General features: G+C 31.5%; 1 protein-coding gene across 2 annotated transcripts; it reads right to left on the bottom strand.

Annotated features, from left to right (window-relative positions):
* Nucleotides 1–715: 715 nt before the first annotated feature.
* LOC100649166 lies at nt 716–25,960 on the bottom strand. Of its 2 annotated transcripts, none has more exons than XM_003394688.4 (4): nt 25,809–25,960; nt 10,509–10,768; nt 6,088–6,207; nt 716–3,350 (listed from the first exon to the last, which is right to left on the bottom strand). In XM_003394688.4, exons 1-4 carry the CDS (start codon nt 25,830–25,832, stop codon nt 2,792–2,794), a joined length of 963 nt encoding a protein of 320 aa, XP_003394736.1. In that variant the 5' UTR covers nt 25,833–25,960; the 3' UTR covers nt 716–2,791. The 2 variants fall into 2 exon arrangements, with proteins under 2 accessions (XP_003394736.1, XP_003394735.1); XM_003394687.4 differs by lacking the exon at nt 25,809–25,960 and adding an exon at nt 20,837–21,450.
* Nucleotides 25,961–26,103: the final 143 nt, after the last annotated feature.

Genomic DNA, 26,103 nt, shown 5'->3' with positions numbered 1-26,103 from the left:
GAAATATTTCCTTTTGACACTAACTGCACGATATATTATATTGGGAGAAGTCTACTTTCTTGTGCTGACCATTTTGCTGAAAAACGCAGAACAGAGGAGAATTGAACACTACCAGGTTGTCCTCTTTTTAATTCTTCAAACACTACTTTAGATTCGAAATAACCATTAAGATCCTTAAGTAACATTTTAATCTTTATTTTTGATCTGGTACAGTTGGTTCATTTAGAAACCTCTTGTGTTCCTACTTTGCGTTAGCTTCGTTTCTGCATTACAACCGTATATTTGTAACTGTATTTCATAAAATACTCTTGCCGGCTTCCCACGCCGCTCGAGCTTCAGCACATACAGCACAGTAACATTTACTAATAGCAATTTGCAATATTTAAATTTAACTAGCTCTCAAATTAATACTTTTTTTATCATAACTGTAGTAGGTAACCCTATTCGTCATATTGTTCGAGTAATGGAAAATGATAAAAAGTTTAATGAAATCTATTATATATATGTAATTTATATAATTATATATATGTGTATATTATATGTACATAAATGTATTTTATATGTGTATATATAATACAGTATATATGTATGTATGAAATGTATGAAATTCGTATAAATTGAAGTTTTGCGTACAATTGTGTTTACCGAACTCTGAAGATAGCTATACATACTTGCGCTTGCATATTGGAAAAAGGATTGAATTATGACAATCGTATGCATTGTGATAAGTTTTATTCCTATTATCGCTATATATAATTATAGAAGTTTGGTTACTTAATTCATAAATAATTTAATATATAAATTAAATAAAAATTTGTATCGAATAGTATTATAAGGACAAAATAATTAGTTTCAGTAATAGCAGGAAACACGTTTCAACATTATTATCGGAAATGAACGCCAGATCACGTTAAAACACGTCTTTGTGGTTGCTTTAAATCTACTATAGTTTTAATAATCGCTCATTGACAAATATCCTATCCATCCGAATAAACAAATCATGGTATATAACATAACAAATATTCGTTGCTAGAAAGTAATCAGAATCTTTGAAACGAGTTGAAATATTTAACGTGTTTTTATTTAGTTTCATAATAGATAACGTAATGAATTAATGTTGATTAAAATCATTGAACGCACATTCATGTTGCTATATATATAAAACGCCATTGTTTTTTTAATATTTTCAGTATCATAAGTGTCAACGGTCAATTGACGGATATTTTTCATTTTAACAAGCATACTGAAAAGTTAACGAACATGTTTTACTTTCACCTACACACTTCCATCACTGTCATATACTGTCACACATTGATTCTTGAGACTTGCAATACTTACAGAATAATTACGAGAGATTAAACTGTAAACTTTCAAGTTTCTGTCTCAAACATAGCTTCGGATGTTAAAGCGTATTGTGAAAACTCAAGTACAAACAGTCAACTACGAACGAATAATTAGCACAGAAATTCGGAAGATTTTATTGTTAGCAGCGTAGCGTTATTATAAATGTTTAACTAATTTTTTAGAATACAGTTAGTATAAAGTTAAAGCCAGCTGGATTACGCTATTCTTTATTGTAGGATTTAGATTCCTTTAACAAAAGAAAACTGAGAGAAAACCTTTATTTTTCATTAGCATGAAATATTCTGTATTGAATCCATACTGTGAATTTTTCTAATCGCTACAGATAATAAACATTTCTTTCTCATCACTTCGATATTAGAATATTTTAATCGTATTAAGTATAATTTTGGAAGTCACTTATACACAGCGTACATCAATTGACAGATGTCGTATTTTAGGGGATGCAACACCATGACCTAAATTCTCTTGACTTCCTTGTATGGGGTTATCTCAAACGTAAAGTATATTCGCGTCCATCCATTTATTGGAAGACTTGGAAGAACAAATTAAACTACATTTTTCAAATATAAACAGCGACCACTTTAACTTCGTTACGAATGAATAAAGAGACGATCTATGAGAAACGCTTACTATATGTATAAAGGCAGAACACCCAAACATCATCTTTAATAAAGTAAAATAAAGTAAGTACGTGACTTTGTTGTTAAATATTCTAATAAATAATACTTACATATGAGTAAAAAGAGTATGTAAATCCATTTTAGAAAAATGTGCCCTAAATTTTTCGTGCGCTTATTTGCACTTAGAAAACAAGCAAAGTCGTAGGAAGATATTACCATACCTTTCAACTTTGGCTTAAACAATCTTTTTCTGTCTCTTATCAAATTCAAGATGTAATTCGTCTCAGTTGCGTGACGCATCCTGTATATAAATCAGCAACTAAATGAGTTTCACTGTATTGTTTTTAAATTTATTAATTTTTTATTACCATACCTACGATGTATTCTGTTATCTATTTTATAGTAATGGAGTTTTTAACTCAACTATTTGACGCAATAGGTTTCCTTATATTTTCATGGTTTAAAGTATCATTGGAGGATAATAAGTACTACAATAACCTAACATGGCACAACGTTTACAGCTTACAATTCCTTTGTAATATTGCAGACTAAGTTTTTAGGTTCTAAAAAAGCCTATTTTCACGCTAATTTTGTTATCCACGCACAATGTGAGAAATACGCATTATACGTAAAATAAGTATTATCGTGTCCTATTATTATTTAACGTCTATTAAAATTTCATCAAAGGTTAGCATAATTTCTTCCAGTTTTATATTAGTAACAAGGCATAAAGAGAAAGAAAATCCCAATAAGATGTCGTCCAAGATACCCGTATTATTTTTTAAAATGAACTTTGGAGCAATATATTACGTTGTGGATCTTGAGTTACGTCTGTACGTATTAGGTAACGATAGATCATACGGAGTTGATTCAAATCCTACGTATTTGTTATTTTTCTGATGGAGAAATCTACCAGTTTGCGGATCTGTTTTGAAATATATTACCCTTCTAATACCAAACGGGTCGATGTAACCAAAAGAACCGACGTTTGCTCCACTTGAATCTTGTTCCTCTTCGTGATACTGCCTTTTCAAATAATATTGGAATCCGTTAGCAGTGTTGTATGTTCCATCGAATTGAGGATATGCCGTTGGACTACTTCGTGATGTGGCCGTTGGTAATTGAAAGCTTGGTTTCAGATGTTCATTTCGAGCAACAGGAAAATTCTGATAGGTATTTCGAGAATAGTTGTTTAAATTGCCAAGATCGGACGAAGAACTTGCTCGATTTGGATTGTAGTAGTAATTGTTAGACTTAGATACAGCAGGAGAATAATCAGCTTCGGGTTTAATAGTGGTGCTGGCATAATAATCTGAATTTATATCGTTACCAACTAAAGGAACAACGTGTTCTCTTTCTGGTTGTCTGAAAAAAGACATTAACTGGCATTAGTTTTTACAGTCGATTAATTTTGCAATTAAACATTTTAACTTTGATTTCACGTTTAATAACATTATAAAGTGAAATCTCCGAATGAAATTAAACAATGTGACAAATTAAAATCTACATTTTCCATGGCAAAGAAGTTGAAAGCTTAATTTGAAACATGTTCACAAGGTAACTGGACAAAGCTGTTATAGTTGGGTCGGATTTAGGATTGAAAGTTGACCACGTAAGACAATCCTATAGGAATACAAATCGACGGTAGGCGCATATTTAACGATCCCCATTTAACGGCAAATATATAAATAAAGAACTTATTGTTTCATCCTTTATATATTATTAATATTAATATCTATTAATATCTATTTAATCAATGAAATAGCATTTTCTGGCTATCGCCAAAACATTGTCGTACTATACATAAAACATTATAGTTAATAACTATATGTCGGTAATTGCGCATAAAATTTTAATGGACCACAAATAGTGGAAAAGTTTTACCTGCGGTAGGCGAGTATTCAAACGAGGCCTTAGAATGCCGCGATAAAAATGTAAGATAATATCGGGGGCACATGCGTGGAAGAAATCTTTGTTACATTCAAATACGGATCTTTTCTACCGCTTTTCTACTTCTATTCTAGTAGCTAAATACGGAATTTCAAAGAACGAAAAAAGAAAGGAAATCCCGGAAGAAGTCAAACAATTGTTAATAACGACGGCAGATACGGACAGGGCTCTTCAGGCAGATATGGATACAGAATTTTAGAAAGTTATAGGCATGGAGACAATTTCAAAAAGAAGATGACATACTTTTTATGTGATTTCTACAAGTCGTCTTTTAACATCATTTCGTTGGTCTCGAAATTGGGTACGTGTCGTATTTGGTGTCCTAAATGTTAACAAAATATGTACCATACGTGATGTTCAATGTGCTGACTATCTAAATAAAAATTCATAATATGAATACCATTGAATTACAATACCGTACAATACCGCCTTTACTTTTTACTTTTTAAAAAAATAACAGTATAAATATTTCAAATGAGCAGGTTGCAGTACATAGAAAAAGAACAAAATAATTTGTTCGCAGCTCTTCGCGAAACGCGCGAAACTGCGGCTGATGCAGTGAGCTCAGGGATCAACATTTGTATGGTTAACGCTGGGAGTCGTAGAAATAAAGCCTTAGTTGTAAGCTTTGTAATATTATTAACAAATCGACACGTCTCAAGTGGCAAAGATGTACGTCGTGGGTTCTCTGGATTAGATATTGCAATTGGACAAACGCTATATGGCGAAGAATAATGTATTGTATTCTGTACACTATGTTCTGTTGCAATTGATACTGATCAATCACTACTGAGTGACTGCGATTTCTAAGCATTTACGCAAACATGAAAGGGGGCATCAAAGAGTAGTATCAAAAAAACATTAATGTGACGTAGTGTGCATCAGGCTCTTCTTCGAGTGAATACATTTAACCACTAGCCTTTTTATATCGAAAAATTAGAGGGAAAGGAGCATCGGCGTAGAAGAAAGTGTGGAGACTTTTGCTTCGAGATGTTCCCGATACTTCTAGGATCTATAAAATTCTAACGAACATAAAAATGACGTAGATAGTAATATGTATAATTTATGAGAAACGGAAACACATAAGGAAGTTATAGTTTATAGAAAACGAAACGCATGGAAATAATAAGAAACCTATTATGTGCTATATTATATACATGGTTGATTTAACCATATATATAAAATAACATAAAATAACAACAAAAACAAAGACGTTGAGATTAATCGAACTGAAAAAATAGTAATAATGTATGAGCGAGTAATAATGGAGTCGTATCAACGCGGTGAAGGGAAGGTAACCATGGAAGAGGAACTTTGTAGTTTAGTTAGGTATAAACTAACCAAAACGTGATGCTCCATCAACTAAATCAGGAAAGGAGATAGAAAATACTTTAGCACCTCATAGTTGATTGGTCCTCTGATGTACTATATAGTGCTATAGTATAGTGCTAACAACGTAACCGAGTATAGCATTGTATGTTACGTCGAAAGTACCACGATTCGTTTCAAATTCAGGAAAAATACATCGAACATAGGACAAAAGAGTTTTAAAGTATTTAGCTACGGCAAGAAAAGGTAATAACGAGATAGAGGTAAATTGGACATCCGATTTCGATGATAGGGATTCTTACAGCAGAATGGTAGCGTTCTTCGGTGAAAACGCGATTTCTTGAAAATCAATGAAGGAAAAGATGTCTATTTCCACCGAAATAAATAAATAAAGACCGATTACGTAGCTTTAGCGGACATCATAAAGGAGATCACGAGTATCGATATGATGTGTATGAGTGTGTATGAATAGAGCAGAGACTCTTCTTGAAATGAAATAACGCCTAATTATTTTATAATAGTTGTAAGACAAACTAAAAGATTTAGTTTAATTAAACGTGAAATTCTTTAAATACATATATCTACGTAATGCTCAAACTTGATTCGGGTATGTATATTATCCGTTGTAGGCACTAAATTTTTCTTTTTGTTCAGAGTTTTATCATTTTAGCGACGATAACCGTTTAACTTAAAAATTTTATTATTTTATGCATAAGGACTTGTATGCAATAATTCTAGCAAAATTGCATGTTTTCATAGCCATCCTATGCTTTTTGAACTTGTATTCTGGCTAGAACTATATATTATAAAGTAGTAATACTACCTGAAAGGATTTGGTGGACGTGATGGTTGTACAAGAATTCCAGTTTGAGGAGGTACTCTTTTTGCTTCCGTTACAGCATCGTAAATAGGTCTGTTTTTACCCACATAAATCATTTTCGACCTAATGCAAACAAAAATTTTTATATAATTAGATATTTTGATCAATTCGCAGCAATAATAAAAATGGTATGGAATGGGCTCGAATAGGATTGAATGGAATAGAGTGGAATTAAATTAAATAAATTCAATTGTGCATATATTCGATTTTGGGAGTTCCTTGTCTCTTTTATTAAAAACGCGATATGTTTAATTACGTAAAGAATTTTATTTCATTTTTTAAGTTATTATGAATACAATGGTATGTAAATAACTGTGTCGTCCAGGGAGCCTCAGAAGCCTGTAGAAGAATAAAACTGTCTTCTTTTTGTCTTCTCTTTCTTCTTGTTGTTCTAAATGACCACATCTATAAATCGTTGCGAATTTCAAAGCACTGACGTAAGCGTAGACTCACAATGTTAATTATTAATATGTATATTGTAAAAAAATGTTCACTAGACACAGCTTGGTAAGATTCTTTTGATGAACACATCTAAATTCTACTTTGCGCAGATTATCGTTAATCTTAATTAAAAGGATTAGTTTGAATTTCATATTGTTTTAATTTGAAATTTCTTCATAATTATTCATAATTCATAATTGATTTAATGAGTATAAATGATATATTGGATATAGTGTATAAAATATAGTATTGATTTAATAAGTATAATAATCGCGATTGAATAAGTATCTTTAATAAAGTTGGGAATCACATATTATTCGACTATTGAGATCGTATCGAATGCCAGCGTGTGCTACAACGTAGAAATATTACAAGAACATTGGGTGGAGACTAGAATAAGTATGCAGAATACTTATTTCTCTTACGCGTATGTAATCTCAAATAGGTTTTCAGCCGCGGATGATATCTTGAGTTTGTTCTGCATTTATAGGGTCCTTGGCAGAAATATCGACATACCGCACTATGTGTAAACTTTGTTAAAATGACGGACATGAAAACTTCTTATAAATCAGAACAGATGATGATACACGGAGTTTTATTTTATGAACTTAGCAGGAAGTTAAATTACAAGGTGCAACATATAAAAACGTATAAAACCCACAAAAGGTGGGTTGCATCGTGTCAGTGAGGGTAAAAGTCTCACCCACTCATGCTCTCATGCTGCGAGTCAACTTTAGGCGAATCGAAACGATCGGATTAATCCGCAAGACGGATTTGGAGTAAAACTGCTCGAACGTTCTGCTCTCAAGTGTATCGGCCGTTAAGAAATTATATGTTGCGACCAGGACAGCGTGATTTCACATATTCGGTTTTCTGAAAATTGGTAGAAAAATCAAGGTAAAAGGTGAAATTTGTTTATTCTACCGTATTCTACTCGTAGCGAGGATTAACTTTCCAAAAGAAACCATGTGCTTTATGAAACTCAGCCGTTCTCCTGGAAAGTGACGCTAATGTTCTATTAGCTCGTGTATTGACAACATTTACGATATGTTGATATTTCGCAGTCAAATAAAAGGCAAGTAGCATGATATTAACGAGGAAACAGGAAATTATTTCTTAGCACGTGAAATAACCGATCACAAATAGAACGATGCCAAGAGTTAAATAGCGTCGAAGAGGCTACGATTTCGTATTATTAGTCTTTTTGAGGGCATATAAAGGTCAATTACGTTTCTTTTGGAATCACGTAGAATAGATATGATAGATAGTCGACTTTTTCACTTGAAAAAACTAATATACTTGGTAAATAAAGACAACATTTTTGGAGCTACTAAATATTTCCTATTCACCGTAGAATAGCAAATACATACATCTTTCGGTTGGCTGCAAAGTAAAATCAGGGAGAATTAATCAGGGAGAGTAATCAAAGTAAAATCTGAGAAAATAGATTCTCCGATTAGTGCTGAAATTTCTGATCCTGGTCTCAGATTCGGAACTACACGTAACGATTGTCACATAAATGAGCCAGATATCGTACGGATCCTTGAGTGCAAAATATTCGTTCGGGAATGGAGGTATGCAGTAAAAAATATCCTACGCTGAGATTGGATCGAGGGGAGAAGAGGTTACCGAAAACCGTTAGGTCGAACCATACAACACCACTCTTTTCACAACGTTTAGCTCTCATATCAATGTTGAACTCTGTAACTCTGTTAAATCGATCACACACACATATATATATATATATACATATATATGCGAATACATCGGCAAAGAAAGTGATCAAGCCACTTTCAACATTAATGCTTAAAATGAAGCGGAGAATGCTATCGTTTAGCATCCACGAGACGTCGCCTACCATTATGCACTTGACTGCCTATTTTGAGAATGGACAGCGTGTTCAATTCACTGGCGACAATACTGCCGATATCGCAGTACATTCGCGAGATACATTGATGGTATTTTTTAAGTTGTATGTCGTTGATCATTTTGCCAAAACGCTACTCTGCAACGAGACATCTTCCTATTATATTTAAAATTAAAATATGTTTCAACGTCGTAAGCAAGGTTCCTCGCTAGAAAAACGCAGTCAGTCACGTGTACGCCGCGCACCCCAACAACACGAATGCTACTGTCTACGAATGTTATTCCACGTCGTTAAAAGTCCTACGTCCTTTAAAAATCTATGCGCTGTAAATAGTGTGATGCGTCCATTTCTTCAGCCGGCCTGTAAAACATTCGATCTGTTAACAAACGATTCCCATTAGGACAAGACTCTCATAGAAGCGGTCCTCGCAAGTTCTGCTTCGAACGTTGAATTTTTATTTTCTGCGATATTAGCATTATCTGATCTACTATTTTTGTCGATGAAGCACAGAGATAGCGTGCCAGGCCATACCTTACACCGCATCTGGACCAAACATTCATTGCCAGACTTGAAATTCAACGATATGATTTTCATCTCAGCCCCCACTGAAATTGATAAAATCGTACAGTCGATATTAGGGAAGAGCGAGAGAACTCTAAGCCTTCTTTTGTCGAACAGTGCACACGATCTTGTAACGAACAAGAGATATTTGCAACTAGATCAACCCTAAATGACGATCAAGAATTGCATATAATGCGATTCTTACCAATACCCGAAACGAAACGTTCTTTGGACGCACCTGATAGAACAAGAAAAACTTTCATGATCAATTTGCTGTTTAACAATCTACGCTTCGAAGGTCGAATTGCGCTTGCAGTTGCCTCAGCTGGGATAATTGCAACGTTGTTAGCACGCAATGTCTAAATTACCATCAAATACATGTTGAGATGAAAATGCCGTGTGCAACATTCCAAAGCGAAGCGTTAAATCCATGATTCTTCTATCATGTTCTGTCATTGTGTGGAACGAAAGTTTTATGTCTCGTAAAAGTGGAATAGAAACTTTTGGTAGAACTTTCAAGGACATTGATAATAATAACAACAGAGAGATGATAGAAAATGTCACTGTGTGCTAGAAGACTTGGTAAACCTTGCTCGTAATATTCAAAGGTACGTGAGCTGAGTCAACGCATGCCTTAAAAGATCTTATGCGTGCTCCTCGATTGAGGAGCTTTCTCTTACCATAAACGTCACTATGGAAGGTTTTGCGAACTATAACGGAAAGGTTCCATTCGATAACCCACTTTTAACTCTTCTTTTAACACATTTTTTTCCGGTTTCAAGAGCGAGTAATATTAGCTCCAACAGAATAAATCGATAAACAGTTTTCAACGTAAACAACGATTTTATTTTAAATAATGTTGATGTTTCTTCTCAGATTTATATCTCAATCGACATAGTAGTGGACGAGCAGGGCACTGTTCATTATCGCGTAAAGTCTCTTCATTGGCATACGGATATGCCAATTTATTCTTTAAAGTTGAAGATAGTAATAGATAACAGTAAAGTAAATCCATGAAAACGATACGATGGAACACAATGTAAATACAAAATCTGAATAAGTATAGTATAATAGAGACGACATTTTTGACAGATTACTGCTGGAGCAAAAATCATGATACGTCGGATACCAATGACTTCATCGGATCTACCATTCTAATGTAAACGATGGCAGTTCCTTATTAGACTTTGTTACGCTATGACTATTAATAAGACACAAGGTCAAACATTCAAAGGTGGCAGTTATACGTATCCTGTCCCCATGTAAGTTCCGATAACAACCTGTGCTCGCTTGTTCCGAGTGACAACGCTATTAACGTAGTGTAAGGAGGCTCTGGCTTAGGTGCGAATGAAACGTGTCAACGACTAGTTTTATATAAAATTAAGTTCATTATCGTATTGCGTGCAGTAATAGAAAAATTTCAACCAGATTTACTACATACGTAACATAATATACGTATGTTTAGACACGCACGTTTTATAATTATCTGCGTTACCTGAGAATTCGAAATCCGTTATCGTCAGCTATGTAATCTTTAAGTCGTAAATATCCAAGAGGGTCTAGCCAGCCTTCTGTGCCGATAACTGTGCCATCCAATAATCTTTTCTCCTTCCTGTATTGTCCATTTAATGTTTGGAAACGAAAGTACCTTTCAGGTCCTTCGTCGGTTTGAATATGATATTGCGTATTTGGATCAACGTTCCAACCACTTTTTTCAGCTTCTATTTCGCTCGTAGACAAACACAAGATGGAAACCTGAAACGATCGAAAAATAACAATTGTTTTCCCGTAAATTGTAAATTTTATTTTATGCTATGTCGGTAAGTAAACAGAGAAATACAATAAGGTAACACCTCTCATATGAAGAATATAAGAAACTTGTATAAGATGATTTCAATATTTTCAAGGTTTTATTTGAAAATGAAAAATATGGCGAATTGTTCTTCATAGGGATCATAAAGCGAGCGATGAATCGTTTAATCGTTAGCCGTTTAATAAACAATCTGATACACTGTTTGAACAAAAATTTAAGATATAATCGTAATTTGAGTCTACAAAATACAACAATGAATTAGGATTAATAAATTCAAAAGGTGCTTAAAGGAGCTTATAGTATTGTCAATATGCGATATTATCTTTATCTTCTCTATCACATTTGGAACATATATTTCGTTTGCCGTGTAATTTATATAGTATTTTGAACAGTTTGGAAATTAGTGTTCATCATGAGCTTGAACGTTCTTCGAGTTAACACCATAAATATTGATTAAAAATACGATACCTCGATTGCATACGGATAACATCATTGTCAATATTCCTATTATTTACCGATATTGATACTTTGTTTAATTTCGACTGTAGCATTTTGTATTTAATTTGCGACTAAAGGACTCTGTATTGCCAGAGCCTGCAGGGTAGTATTACTTAATTAATAACGCGAAGTAATAACATATTTAATTGTATTTTAATTTATGTAGCATTAATATATGACGCAGATATAATGTTCAGATTGACCAGGTAGAATTTTATTCGTGTCGTTTTGAGTGTGCATTATTTGCGGTTATGTTATTGTTGTTGGCGCGTTGATCATGTCGCAGAAAAAAGGATTTCAACGTATTTCAGCACGGAACTGTGGCGCTTAGTCACCAAACCAGTAGACGATCGTGAACAATCCTCCAATATGAATCAATCTTTCAATATGAATTGCACGTGACTAATAATATTCTCAATATTGTGTGATCATCTTTAAAATGGTTAGAAACGTTGTATTGGAAAAAATAAGTATATTCTGAAATTTATTCTACTCATTTGTATGCATCCGAGTATCAGATATTTTTTAAATTGCCATTTGCTACAAAAAGATACTAAGATTTTGATTGTATTAATCGATAAGCAGTAGCGATAATAATTCCATTCTTTACAAAATAGTATTACAATATTTATTTGCATCTAGTTGTGATTGTAATGCAACATGGGAAATTGTATTCGATTCTATTTCTATCGATACAAAATAACAGTATTCAGGAGTTTAGTCTGAGATATACATATATAAAATATTTGTTTTTCTCATTTTTAATAAAAGCTTACAAAATTTTTATTACATGTCATTACTTTAAAATAGCAAAGAAGTTCAATGTCACAAAATAAAAGAATCCAAGAATCCTATAAGTAATATTGCGAATCAATATATTGATATAAATAGTGGACTAATCAGATAAAGCAGAATAAATGAAATGAAAGATGATACAACTGTCTATAGGAACTGGAGAGCTAAAGTTATTAATTTACAAGTTATCGTAGTTTGACATTTGCAAAGTTATTTCAATGTTTACGCTATAATAAATATGCGAATCATCCGCTGGTGTAATCTAATGACCTTTCCTCGTGTTGCATAACTTATATTTTGTTTGTATTTGTAACAAAACACGTTGGTAGAAATCTACATATTTAAAAGCAAACTTTCTCGCATTGTTACTACCTTGAATATACGAGATATGTAAGAAATATTACAAATTCGAAGAATATGGATAATGTATATATGTTTTGTTTGTGTAAAACAAAAGGCAGAGAGGTTGGTGTTTATATAAATTAAGTAGATATATAGGTTTATAGTGTTTACTGCACGGTTATTGTAATTCCGGGGGCAAATTAGCTTATGTAAACGAAGGTTATCTGAAAGTCATATCTTCCGAGATTTTACTGATAATACAACTGTTTCAAACAGAATGATTTATTTTTTGTTCCTCGTTAAAAAGATAAGATCAAAACGTATAAGATCAAAACTCATGCCCCACGTCACAACCCTCAAACGACTTGGGTCGAAAATTTCGCAAGCGGATGCTAGAAGTGGAAGGTCGTGTCTATAAGCGTATCGAGTTTGAGGCCGATACTTCCATATACAAGTAGGAGATCTTACGTTCATTATGTTCGTACTATCATTATTAATGAGTAATTAATATCAATCCTCAATCCCAAATGTTGAAATGGATCTCTGAATATGAACATTTCCAAGTCCATGGTTTTCATCTTTAACTTTGATTCTTTCGTTTTCTTTCGCAACACCATTTTCTGTCCAGTGATTCCAAGAATGTTAAATTTATTTTTATGGTTAAAAATTACATCATTTTAACAGATGTCACTTTTTAAGATGAATTTCTCATATTATGTCTTTCCTTTCTATTAGTTTTACTTGTAGGTTTATTCCTGTAACTTTGCTATAACTGATTTCTTCCAATACCGACCGTATAGTGGATGTTGTAACAGATCGACGGATAACTGTAATGTACGATCTTGTTTTATATTTCTTATAATCCTTTTTCTGTTATACACGTCTGAAATGTATGGTTGTCCTTTTCGGGGTATGGGTTCGTACTGTCGCTTGTACTATAGGCATGTTGCCTATTCGGCAAAAATAGTACCAGAGGAAAATCCGTTTATAAAGACGATATTGCAATTTATCCGACTCTTGGTAGTTGCGGATTTGATAGGTAAGTGTATTGTTGATTTAGCAATAAGTGAAGTTCTCGATTCGAGTGAAGTTCCGGTTCGAGTATACATTCGTTATCCTGAGACAGATATATACATAAAGATACCTAGATATTCTACAGGGTCGTTTTGTTTTAATCTTTCAATACAATTATTACCTACGCTTACTTCTGTTGAAAAGATAGTAATTTCTCTGTATGATTTATTTTTTGTGTCGTGGAGAATTAAAAATAGGTAAATATACATATGTTAAAATAAGTGTTACTCTTTCATTCGGAAGCTTGATATAATACACACGAATTACAATACTTACAATGACGAAACTAAATAGGAAGAATTTGTGGCTCTCGGCCAATATGATTTTTCTTTCGGATGATTTAGGGAAATTATGTTCTAATTTTATATTGATATAATGTATTATATTCTAGTTTTCTTTTAATACAGAAGGCAATTTCCAATGTTCCAATGATCTATTGTTCAAAAGTTATGAATACACTTTTTGTCTTTCGTATACTACATCTATTTTTTTTGAAAAATGTGATACATGTACATGTATCTCTTGTATTTCTTGATGTAATATTGCCATTACATGCAATATTCTTACTATATATACGTTTGTTGATATTGTTTTGATAGCATATCAATTTTTTACTTATCAATCATTTAAGTGTTAATATTACAATATATCATTAAGTGTTTCTGTATACTGTATATGTTGACAAGGATAAAAGTCTCGGGTAGCCGAAAATTCCCATGCTTGGTTCACTGTACCTTTTATAGTTTTATTCAAATAATATTCGAAAATAAAATTGAAAATCAATCGAATACAGTTTAAAAAAAAATACTTTATTTTACGTATAATGTATTTATTTAATGCATCTTTTGGCCAGTGATTTTCTTTTTTACTTTGCTTATCTGTGTTTACAATTTGAGAGGGACAAACTGCTTTACGCTTAGCAGGAATAAATACAACATATAACCGATAAAAAACGTGTTATTGTTCGGACATTGTAGTACAATATTTGTGACATTGCGATTGTCTTATAAGACGAAACTGTCAACAGAGATGTTTTATCGTAAATATTTTGTATACTGCAGTCCACTTATAAGAAGTAAATGTTTGTAACATATTTTGATATAAAAATTCTAATATCTTTTTTTATGATGATAAATATATAGGCATACACAAAGGGATATTCATTGCATCGATTTTGCTATCATATAAAAGTTGGCATATTTACCCTAAGAATAAATGTACAATGCATTAAAATCATTTGCTTTTTTAGATAGCCTATGGCTGTTTCAGAAATAAAATTTTCGCAATTTTCTATTCAAAAAACCGATGAATTAGACATAATCGTTACATTGTATTGTGCTATAAGAGAACTGTTTCTTCCCGATAATTTTCATGGTACGTTAATGTTTATCGTTATCGTTACATTTACTCTATTATTATTTTTTACTCTTCTCGAATATCATACTATATAATTTTGCTGAATAAGCGCTCTGCATAATTCTGAAAATTACAATTTTATCACTATATATTTATTATTAAGAAAATATGGAAGCTGCAAGTAGCAATTAAGTGACATTATAACCATGGTATTATTCCAGTATTTAATTATACTTTTATAACTGCTCTATTTTGTTTCGATTGAATGACTATTGGTTTCTTATTCCTTATGTCGCGTTCACACTATTGCTTGCGAGCTGTTATGGACAGCTGTGTGGATACGATATTAGAGTGTGCAATATCATGTTGCGAAAGGATTATAACGAGATCTGCATATGCAGTGTAATATAATCGAAAGTAAAACAATTACAAAAGCTATAGTAGCTGAAATTATTATATATTTAGTTTACAAAATTACTCTAACCATTATGAGATTCGAGATAAAATAGGGAATCATAATTTGTTCTCAATAATAAGAAAATATGTTTCGAATAAGAATTTCAAATCAATTATTTTGGTGATGACGGTAACAAGATGCTTTAGGGATACCACTTTTTTTGATTGAACAATATATTTTGTCATTCGAAAAATAAATATAATAATATATCAATCATAATTTATAATAAAAGACCATGTCTTTGTATAAATATGTGAATGTGCATTGTCGACCAAGTAAAATGTTGTATATTTATTTATTGTGAATCATTAGAGATGGAAATAAATTTTCATTTCTCCGACGACATGCACAAGTTAAATTATGGCACAACATTTTGCAGTCTTCTCTTCTTTGAAAACACATTATGTCGATTTGAATAACTCGTTTTCGTATTTTATATCTTGCGTTATCGTATTCTTACAAGATTACAAGAAGCCTACCTCTATTATTATAAAACTGAAATATAATAAAATATATTTACACTAAAAGAATTATTTTTATGCTTCACTTTAGATGTCGCTATAACATACGATTGATTAAAATTGTAATTTACTTTCAATGGGATGGAAGATATTTTTAATATATAAACATTATGAGACAAATGTGAAGATGTGCGTGTGCAATTATATTCGATTCTTTTTGTAATATACTTCTAGAAATGTACTTTTAACAGCAAAATTATCTTTAATGTCGTATACACAAATTGTTAATGATAAAACAAGGCAGTACAAAGAATAGTGAGATCTGCAGTATTGGGGACAACGGAAGCAAGGGAAAGGTGACGGAGAAAATAACTGACAGGGATCGTACAGACAATGCTTTACTAACAGTAATTTAGCGGTTTCAACGCTTGCTTTAGGTGCCACTATAAGATATGATTGGTTAAAATTGTAATTTTCTTTCAGTGAAACGGAATATACATCCATTTATAATAAGGAAAATTGTGAGTTTATACACATTTAGTATTTGTCAAAAGTTTGAGACCAAGTTATATCGGTGAAACATTAACGGTATATTTTATGAGCCTAATTAAGAAAAAATGCGAAATACGAATTCGCGCCATGAATCTATTAAGAGAATTAGTAAAGCGTTTACTGAAACAAGACGAAATATAAATGAGTTGCGCAGGATAATAAATTCTATTTTCAATCGCTGTCAATCTTGTATTGCCAAAGGCAATGAATATTTTGAGATACCGGGGACAACGTATCAGTTACTTCTGGAAGCGCTAAGAGTGTTACTCTATCTTTGACGATCTTAGACAATAAACATGACTCATATATGCAAGTAGACTAGAGAAAAATATATATTGTTGATTTGTTGCTACATTGTATCGCAGAAACCGAAAGTCCGTTACTATTCTCATCGTGTTTCGTGTTTTTGTCATAAAGTTTATTTTCTAATAAAGTTTTAAATAATCTGCTTTACGTTTTTTTAATTCTTTTGCCCCACAGAGTATACCAATAAAGTATTGCCGTTAAAATCTAGGACACTCTTGATTTCAACTATTTATTAACGAAACTCTTCTTAATTTTTCAATATCATATAATCAAACACTTTTTACAACTACTGTATGCAATTTGTAAATTTATGAAACTTTATAAATAATATATACTTTGTACGTTTTGCAAGTTTCTAAACGTACGTTTCTAAACACACGAGAATTAATATTTAGATTAAACGAATTAATGATTAATTTCCAAAAAAATATGACTAATAATTTCAAAGAGAGAATTTGCTTTACATTAGAATACACATTACTTGCTAATAGTATTCATTGTATATTATTGGACGTTGTATGTACGTAATTAGATCAATTTTAGTTCTATACTCAAATGTGTGTCACAGCAATAATCCTATTCATTAATAAAATTGACATTCATCGAGAGTCCATTCGTTTTCCATATTCAATTACGACCTTCGCAATTTCAACTTGACATGCATAACACGTTGCATTAATTATTAGTGCATTTTACTCAACAACGTTTTACCATACGTTCTAAGAATATAAGCTCGCCAGGTTGTCTCTTTTATACGTTACATACCAAATATGTGTAACTTTTAATACCAAAGTAATATTTTATTATGTTTATTTTATCGGAAAATACAAAAATATTAGATATTATAATTGCAAATATTTGTATGTTTATTTGCGCTTTCAATTGCATTATTGTATCACTTAATTTTATTAAATATTATCGTGATATAAATTTTAATAAATATATTTTCTTACACAACCGGTATGAATATTTTTTTTATATTAATTTTAATTAAAGATTAAGGAAAAAATCTGTCTATATATTAAACGCCTCAATTACGAGGAATTAAAAATAAAATATAAAAAACATTGAGGAACATGTTTCCCAAAATTCATGACTTTTAAATTGTAAATTTTATATAAGACACAACATATTATAATAGGACGAGAAAAAATATTATTGCAAACACTATAATTACTATTGTGTATTAAGATGTGGAAACGAGACGAAAGCAAGGGAATACTGGAAAGGAGAGGGAGAAAAAAGATGCAGACTATGTAAAAGGAAAGAAGAAGACCTGAGACATGCAATAGAAGAATGTGAAATAACGGGAGAACCAAAGGACATAGAAAAAACACTAAATGAGACTGGAGCAGGTCTAACAGAACTAAAAACAATAATAGAGAAGAGAAGGGCAATGTAAGATGGAGAGGAACGACAGGAAGGAAGCACAGCAAGGAGGCAAAAGCCCAAAGTTGCAATAGTTTTTAGTCATTAGTTTTTAGTTTTGGTTTTTAGAGATAGAATAATTAAGGGAGTGCAATATAATAGTGTGGATAAGAGGAGAGGTAGATATATAAGAAAAGAATTAGACATAATAGATGTAAAACCGAAAGTTCGTCCAAAGCCGAAAGGCACGGACTAAGTAAATAGTAAATAAATGCTATTGTGTATTAAAATAATGAGTAACAGTTGATGCATGTAATATAATATTTAAAGGCTCAAGTTCAAAGGTATTTATTACTTTTACTTATTCGAGATTTATATAAGACAGGAGAAATGTACAAATTTTTAGTTATATGATGTTAAGGAACGATAATACTTGTAAATTACAAGAAACTCTAAACGTTAAGAAAGAAGATATACATGTACGTAGATATACATATATCGTGCATATATAGGAGGCCACATTTATCTCTGCCACCCTTTTAATTTTGTTTCAGTAATTCATCTTCCTTGAACTTGTATCTCAATAAATTGCTTGCGGAATTTTTGACCCAAATTATTTTAAGTGATATGTTATGGGACATTGTATCTAGTGGTAAACAAAAAAATAGGCCATATAGTTTAAGTGACATTACTACTAGTAAAATCTCAGAAAATATGACCTTGAAATGACGTTCACTCTCATAGTCCAATTTTCCTCCTAAAATGTATGTACAATAACTTTCTCTTGAAACATTTTTCTGTATCGTTACAAACAAGAGAGCAATTAAGGTTGGCAGAGTTAGGTGATATATGTATATGTATTTATGATGTCCTTTCTTCCTTACTAGCCAGTTTTTTACGGTCTATAAACACATGTATGTTCAACCAAACTCTGTTTACATGGGAGCGAATGTTGTGTGAAAACTTGTGTTATGTAGATATTATTGGGTAATTAAGAGTGGGAATTTATGTCATACACGACATATGTAACATATATTAACATAATGAGAATAATTATAATAAGATTATTATAATCGTAAGATATCTTAACATTTGCTCGATGATAATATACCATAGTAATAAAAATGAAGCACTATGTAATAGTGCGCGAAATTAATTAGCTGATGTTTTTGTAGATAACTAAGGTATTTAAAAATTAATCAAATTCCAGTTAAAGTATATCGAAAAGTAATTTGTTTTAAGTAGAATATTTTTATAAATACGAGGATTCTAGCATACGTATACGTATTAGAAACAGCGAATTTTCGTCGTTTTTGTTATCAAATATGTTCTAATTATACAATGGTTGTTTCTATTGTTTTGCATGTATTTTGGATACAGGATTAGTCTAGTAACTAGGCATATATGCTGGCCATATGTGTTCCTATCCCAAATACAAAAAAATGTAAAAGAGAATTTTGCATTGTTTTTCGGGTTCTACCGCAGCGTATTCTTTCAGAACTGCACCGGTGCAGTTGCAAAGAGCAATTGCATTTTATTAGATGGAACCCTGTGATTTTTTGCCTTAACTGATTCTTCTTGGCAATCTGAAAAAACAAGTATTAGAATACAATTTCAAAGAAATTAATATTTTGTCAGATATGTCAAATTTTATACAATGTTCATCGATAATTGAAATGTCACATCGCGTCATTGTTTATGTTTACTAACAGTGATATTCATAAGAATTCTCGTGTCATTTATAACGCCTCATGTTCAGACTTATCTAGACTTACCATCTTATTCAGTTTTTAACTAGTGCAATATCGAAAGTTATGTCAGATCGCGTCGGTGTATAGTCGCAAAGATAGGTTTTGTAATTAACGAGAAAGTGGATGTGTTTATTGTTCTCATCAAGCGCGATAAAAATCCAAATCCTGCAGCAGAGATCATCGTCGCGAATACGCCAATCGTGTACAACTGCCGTGAACATATTTTAGGAAAAGAGAACACAATTGAAGAAAGTATGGTTCGTTTGAGCAAAGAAGGAAAGATTATACACAGTCTAGTTGTAGGTACAAAATGAGAAAAAACGATAAAAATGATTTCGCACCCAAGATCCGACGCCTTGGGCACCACGTTTAAACTTAAATCTCCTTCGGTTATTCTTGTGGGACTTTTTAAAAAATAGGAAGAGAATGAATTAAAGGAACTGTTTAGGATGAGTGCTGATCAATGTAAGGGAAAATATAAAGAAAACGAGTGAAAAAATCTTTAAAGTGCAATGATTAGATATTTTGGAAAGTTAGATAAAAGTTATATGTTTCGAAGAGTATTGGCACGAGGAATTAATCAATACAAATGTACTGATGTCTTTTTGTAAAAAATCGCACTGCACGCTGATAGAGCTTGATAAACAATGCAAAATTCTCCTTTACAGTTTTCCCTGACTACAATCAAAAAAACAGTTAAGTCCAGTTCAGTTACCGGACTCGTTCTGCATTTTAAATACACTCTTTATAAAGAAACGCTGCTTCATCATTTGTACATGAAATATAGTTTTCAACATTTTCTGCTGGTCAGAAATAAAGGTTTCGAATAATTGTTTTAATTCTATTAAACTATCCACTATAATATATGTGCTATTAAACTATACTATAAAAGTTTGTTACGCGTACCTGATACATTAATTAGACTACGAATACGAAATTGAATTTATGTCTTTCCTACGTGTTTTAATGTGAAGAGTGCAGCCAAGAGACGCATTTGAGACGTGTTATATCTCAGGCAATTAATTATAAAAGTCTCAGAATGCAGCTTACCGTTAACAGGTTCAGACAGCTTAATATCCAAAAAAGCATAGTCGTTGCAATGATTGTAAAAGTACAGTAGAATTATATCACCATGCTGTTCTTTTTTCTTCCCCTTCTTTCTGTGTTTCTTCTTCTTTTTTATAAATCACGTATAAAATTGTTCAAAGCTAATGGATATTTCGTCGTCTAACGATACTTTTTGAAAGATTATACGTTCTCAGAATTCAGTAAAGGAAAGTGAAATGACACAAAACTCTACTGTTTTTGACCAAATCGTATAAAGTATTTCATAGCTCATCTTTTCTTTGATACATCAAACTTACAAGAAACGGACATTCTTGATTTCGAACATAAAGCGTTAAAATTTAAACAACATCTTTCATTTTCCTTGCAGTGCAAAAATTAAATTGGAATTTTAATACATTTTTTATCTTCTACTTTAAATAGCTTATGTGATCTATTCAGATGGTCTTTTATTATTTGTAAATGAATTTATAGATAAAAGTGAAAATGAAATAGAAAAAGGAAATCGATATATGTGTACCACAGTGAATCATCCGCACGGATTTGAACGAAGTGAGCGGAGCAGACGCGATACGGGGACTGAGACGATGTGGATGCTTTGTATTTTCAAAGCTATCGCCGACCATTCTATGGATCTCCACTCTTTCCTTTACCGTCATTCCCCTACTCTTTCAAGGAACTGGCGCGGTTTTTCCTGCATAAAATCATTTTCATCTCATTTTCTATTTAAGCACAGTAGCTAATTTTATACATTTTATATTTGATACCTATAACGAAGCAGCAAAAAGATATTGTCATGTTTGATGACATCTTTATATTTCATATCGTTCCTTTATATTTGCCCGTATAAAATTTAAGATTTTTTAAAATTATAACTATTTTATAACTTATGTTCGATATTTCGAATTTCGAAATGCGTAGTTAATATAATTAATAAATACCTCGCTTTCATATTACGTTATAGATTTGTAAGTACCGTAATGGCCACGTAACGCTATTCATATTTTTGAATAACTAATCTTCTATCCGTAAGTTGTTAAATGTAGGAAATTGAAGATCATATTACATACTTGTTACCCTGACACTGAATGGCTCATTGTTGGTATCACAAGTGTAAATCGATCAATGTATTTGTTCTCTTACGTGTTAATTTATATTATTCAACTATATATTGTATTGTGTAGCTTGCGTTATATTACCTTCGTATTATCATATTCATCTGTAATGTTCATTATAATATAAAGCGTCTATCAAGGTTTAATTCGCTATTATAAAATACTATTACGCGGTCTGTATGTATTCTCGTATAGAACTGTATAGAAACTCAAGTTTTAGATTATAATTTTGTATTTGATGAGGACAAAAAGTAATTGTACGATATATATCACATGAATCGAAACGATGTACAACTATGTATGTTGAAGCGACATAGTTACGTGCATCCAGGTATTACATTATATGATTGCTTTAATAGCATAGCGTTTAGTTTAGTCAGGGTCAGATGAAGTACTATAAATATTTCTGTGCAGGAAGTTCGGATTGCTCTTGAATAAAGATCGATCATGACGTGTATAATCACCGATCGATAGACAAGCCTACCTGACATAGGTAAATAGTACTTGTACCAATATTACATTTGATTTGAAAGATAAAATGACAGTATGGTCAAGTGCAGAGTTGTATATGAACAAAAAATGTTACAATCTCGTAATTACACGATACGATACATATGCGACGAATCAACTCCTACTGATCCTTTATTTTAAGAAAGTTCATTGCCAATGAACACATTAATGGATTTATTGCAGAAAATTTCATTTTCAAAATTGTAAATTGACGATAATAAAACGAATAATGTACGATTTTTTAAATTTATGTACAACGAAAGAAAAGGATTCTTTCGTTTATAAAATTTCCAATAATGAAAGTCGAACAAGGTTATCAGAGCTACATGCAGGAAAGCCCAATTTATCTTTTTATAGCGATCAATTGGTCGAGTTTCACGATCATATTTTCTCCTTCGTTTGCATCGCTTTCACTTTTACGAGTTAAGACTCTTGTACGCGTTGAATTGGTGCAACTGTATGCGTATATATGAAGCGTCATCTTTGTCAGTGAAACTTTTATACGTGTATCGTGTTAATGTTGCATATGTTCTAATTTTCTCTTTTTTTTTCTTCCATTTGAATTTTTACTGCTACAATTTTTTTTTTTTTTTTTTTTTTTGTGACAATGTATTACTTTATAGAAAGTACAATATTCTAATTAAATCTGCTTTTCGTTTACAAATATTTATTACCGAGTAATATTAGTCGATATCAACTAAATAATAGGAATTTAAAAAATTTAAAATTTCCCTATATTTTATTAAAATAATTCATTTACTAACAATGATAGAAAAATATATTTCTTAAATTATGCACACATTTACTGACAAATAATAACAATACGAAAGACATGTTTTATAAGGTGAATATATAATCGAATAACTTACATGAAATAACTTTGATCAAATAACATATATGAAAGTCATTGTGCGTGCAACGTGTATGTTCTGCCTAATAACCATGGTAAATATTCATTAACGAGGGAGATGATATCTTTACGAAAAAATCATAAAATTTGCGTGATTTTAAAAGCTGTCATTTACAGAATTTTGCATTCTTTTCGACTTGTGACATCGCAAAATTGTCTACGTGAGTGAAAACAATAGCAAATTAAAAGTATAATTTAATGTTTATTTTATAAGCAATCTTTACGCTTCTTGATTCTTGATTCTTGATAAAAATTATTATTATCGACATAATAATCCTGTCAAGCTTTTCACGAGGCGTGTAAGGATCAGCGATCAGTATTCTTTCTATTCTGTATGCCGTCTATTTATGAAGAAAACAAAAGACAACATTGAGAAAACTTCTCATTACCAGTAAGAATAAACAATTGCCAGGAAATAGATAGAATCAGAAACATAATCTCGCAGTCGGTCTTTGTGCGAAAATACATATTGTACATATTGTCCATGATTTTAATATCCATCTTCGCGATAAATTTCAGTTTGTTAACTTTGAATATTTCGCAGTAGTTAAAATAAATCCAATATATCGAATAAAGTTTCTTTATTTGAAACCTCGCTTTCTAGAAAATCGAGTTTAAACATATTTAATCAAGAACTAGTCCGATACACGCATACTCGATGAATTCTTAAATTTGATTTTCTCGAAAACAAGGCCTTAAATGAAAAGATTTTATTCTACGCTTTTATCTTATTCTTCGTTATTTCCACATAAATCTGTTTTCTGGTTGTACCACGCGTCTTGACAGATATTTTATTCATTTTACGTATGTGTGTAAGCAATCCATAGATCTTCGTCTCTTTATCAAAATTATGACAATCTCTATTAAAACTCTCTTATAATGATACATCGAAATTCAAATACCTGTATCGAAAATATAACTTTTTCTTTCGTTTGCTAATTCGATTTATTTCATATTCTATCAACGATTTTAAGAATAATAAAGGTAATTTTTTACGATAGATTATAAATCGCTTTAAAATCTGTATTGATCGAAATGAAGTTTAGAAAATTGTGAAAATGTGAAAAAGGTTGAACACAAGAATGAATTTTTAATTATAAGCAGACGTAAAGTAAGATACTTGCGAATAGGCAAATGGACGATTTTAATATAACGTTTACAGTTTGAAGTAATATCAGAATCGCTCACTCATATAGAGTTTAGGATGTATCATAAATTATTGAGAGAACAAATTTCGATATTAAGAAATAAGTATGTGTAAATGGGTATACTTCCTAATGGATACGCATTACTAAATCTCTAAATTTTTTATCATAATTCCAATGATATATGTATGTTCTAAAATTAATAGAGAAACGTAGTGAAACAATATGTTAATAAGCTTTTACGTACTCAGTTTAATCAGGTTGAAACCATAGTATAATTTTCACAGATGCGATACAAATGCCATGATCAGCTTAAAACCAAATGTTATTTCGATTATCGCTCGCGTTATACAGAATGTCACCGAATTGATGATATAAGTCGAAAAGATCTACATGAAAAGATAAGACAAGATTGTAGAATAACATTTATTCGTACAGAGCTCTGTTTTCGGAACTATCGAGTTTGGAAATCGGGTATACTTAAATATGGCTAATTCCTGACTGGACAAGAGTAAAATAGTCAATAGGAGGTTATTCTACGCGTGAAATAAGTTCTAGGCTAATTCTTAACTAAACATATTCATACTCTACTTTCTTGAAAATGATCCCTTAAATGAAACAATTTTATTCCACATGCTTCGTTTATTTTCGCATTTAGAATAACCTGCTGGTCGTTTGCTCATATTTAGTCGATAATTAGTCATGTTCCTAATATCTAGGACAAATATTTTTGTGACATATTTGTCACTTTAAATTTTCGACTTAGTTTTAGATTCAATTTGGCTTGTACTACCAGCTCGGTGACACCCTGTATATCTAATTTAACGTAACCAAATAGTTAAAACTGAAAAAAAAGACAAAGTATCCAATCCATACTCACGTCGCAGTCGTTAAGCGAGAAATAACTTTTTACTTACACTTTGCAAGAAACGAGAAGAAATGATTTTCGTATATTAAAATTCAGGAACGGATATTTAAATCTAAATTGGGAAAACGACAAAAATGCATGATTTTAAATCGATATTACTAAAGTAAGAAATGTATCTAACTTGAATGAATATATAAATAAACATATATAATTTTCAGCAAAAAACATACAATTTTCTTAATAAGAATTAACGTTAACAATAGGGGTAATTCAATTACAGTAGCTTTGTGTATGTTAAATATGTTAAATATTAGATAGAAAGAAAAATATCAGATCTGAAACTATATTTACGTTATATTAATATTGAAATTACGATATTTAACAAATGTTTGATATGGGAAATACTTACCACGAGTAGGAATAACAGCAGCATCCTTTGTATTTTCACTAAATAGAATAGATATCAATGAAATATGTATTAAACATGAAATACTAATCTTAGTTGTTATTGGTAAAAGTATAGAAAACAATCCTCTCGAGTCTAATCACAACCACTTACTGATCCACCGCAGCCAAGTTGAAGTTGAATCACAGTTAAAGGCCTACGTAAATAAACCTACGTATCCGTACTTGGGAGAGCAGACCGGACCTACGCCTTCGCAATTCTCCTTTACGGATTACAATATGATTGTGTGTTTCACATA

Source organism: Bombus terrestris, chromosome 13 (assembly GCF_910591885.1).
Source record: "Bombus terrestris chromosome 13, iyBomTerr1.2, whole genome shotgun sequence".
NCBI lineage: Eukaryota > Metazoa > Arthropoda > Insecta > Hymenoptera > Apidae > Bombus > Bombus terrestris.
The sequence above is the reverse complement of the archived record's forward strand: the minus strand, read 5'-3'. Positions and strand labels throughout refer to the sequence as shown.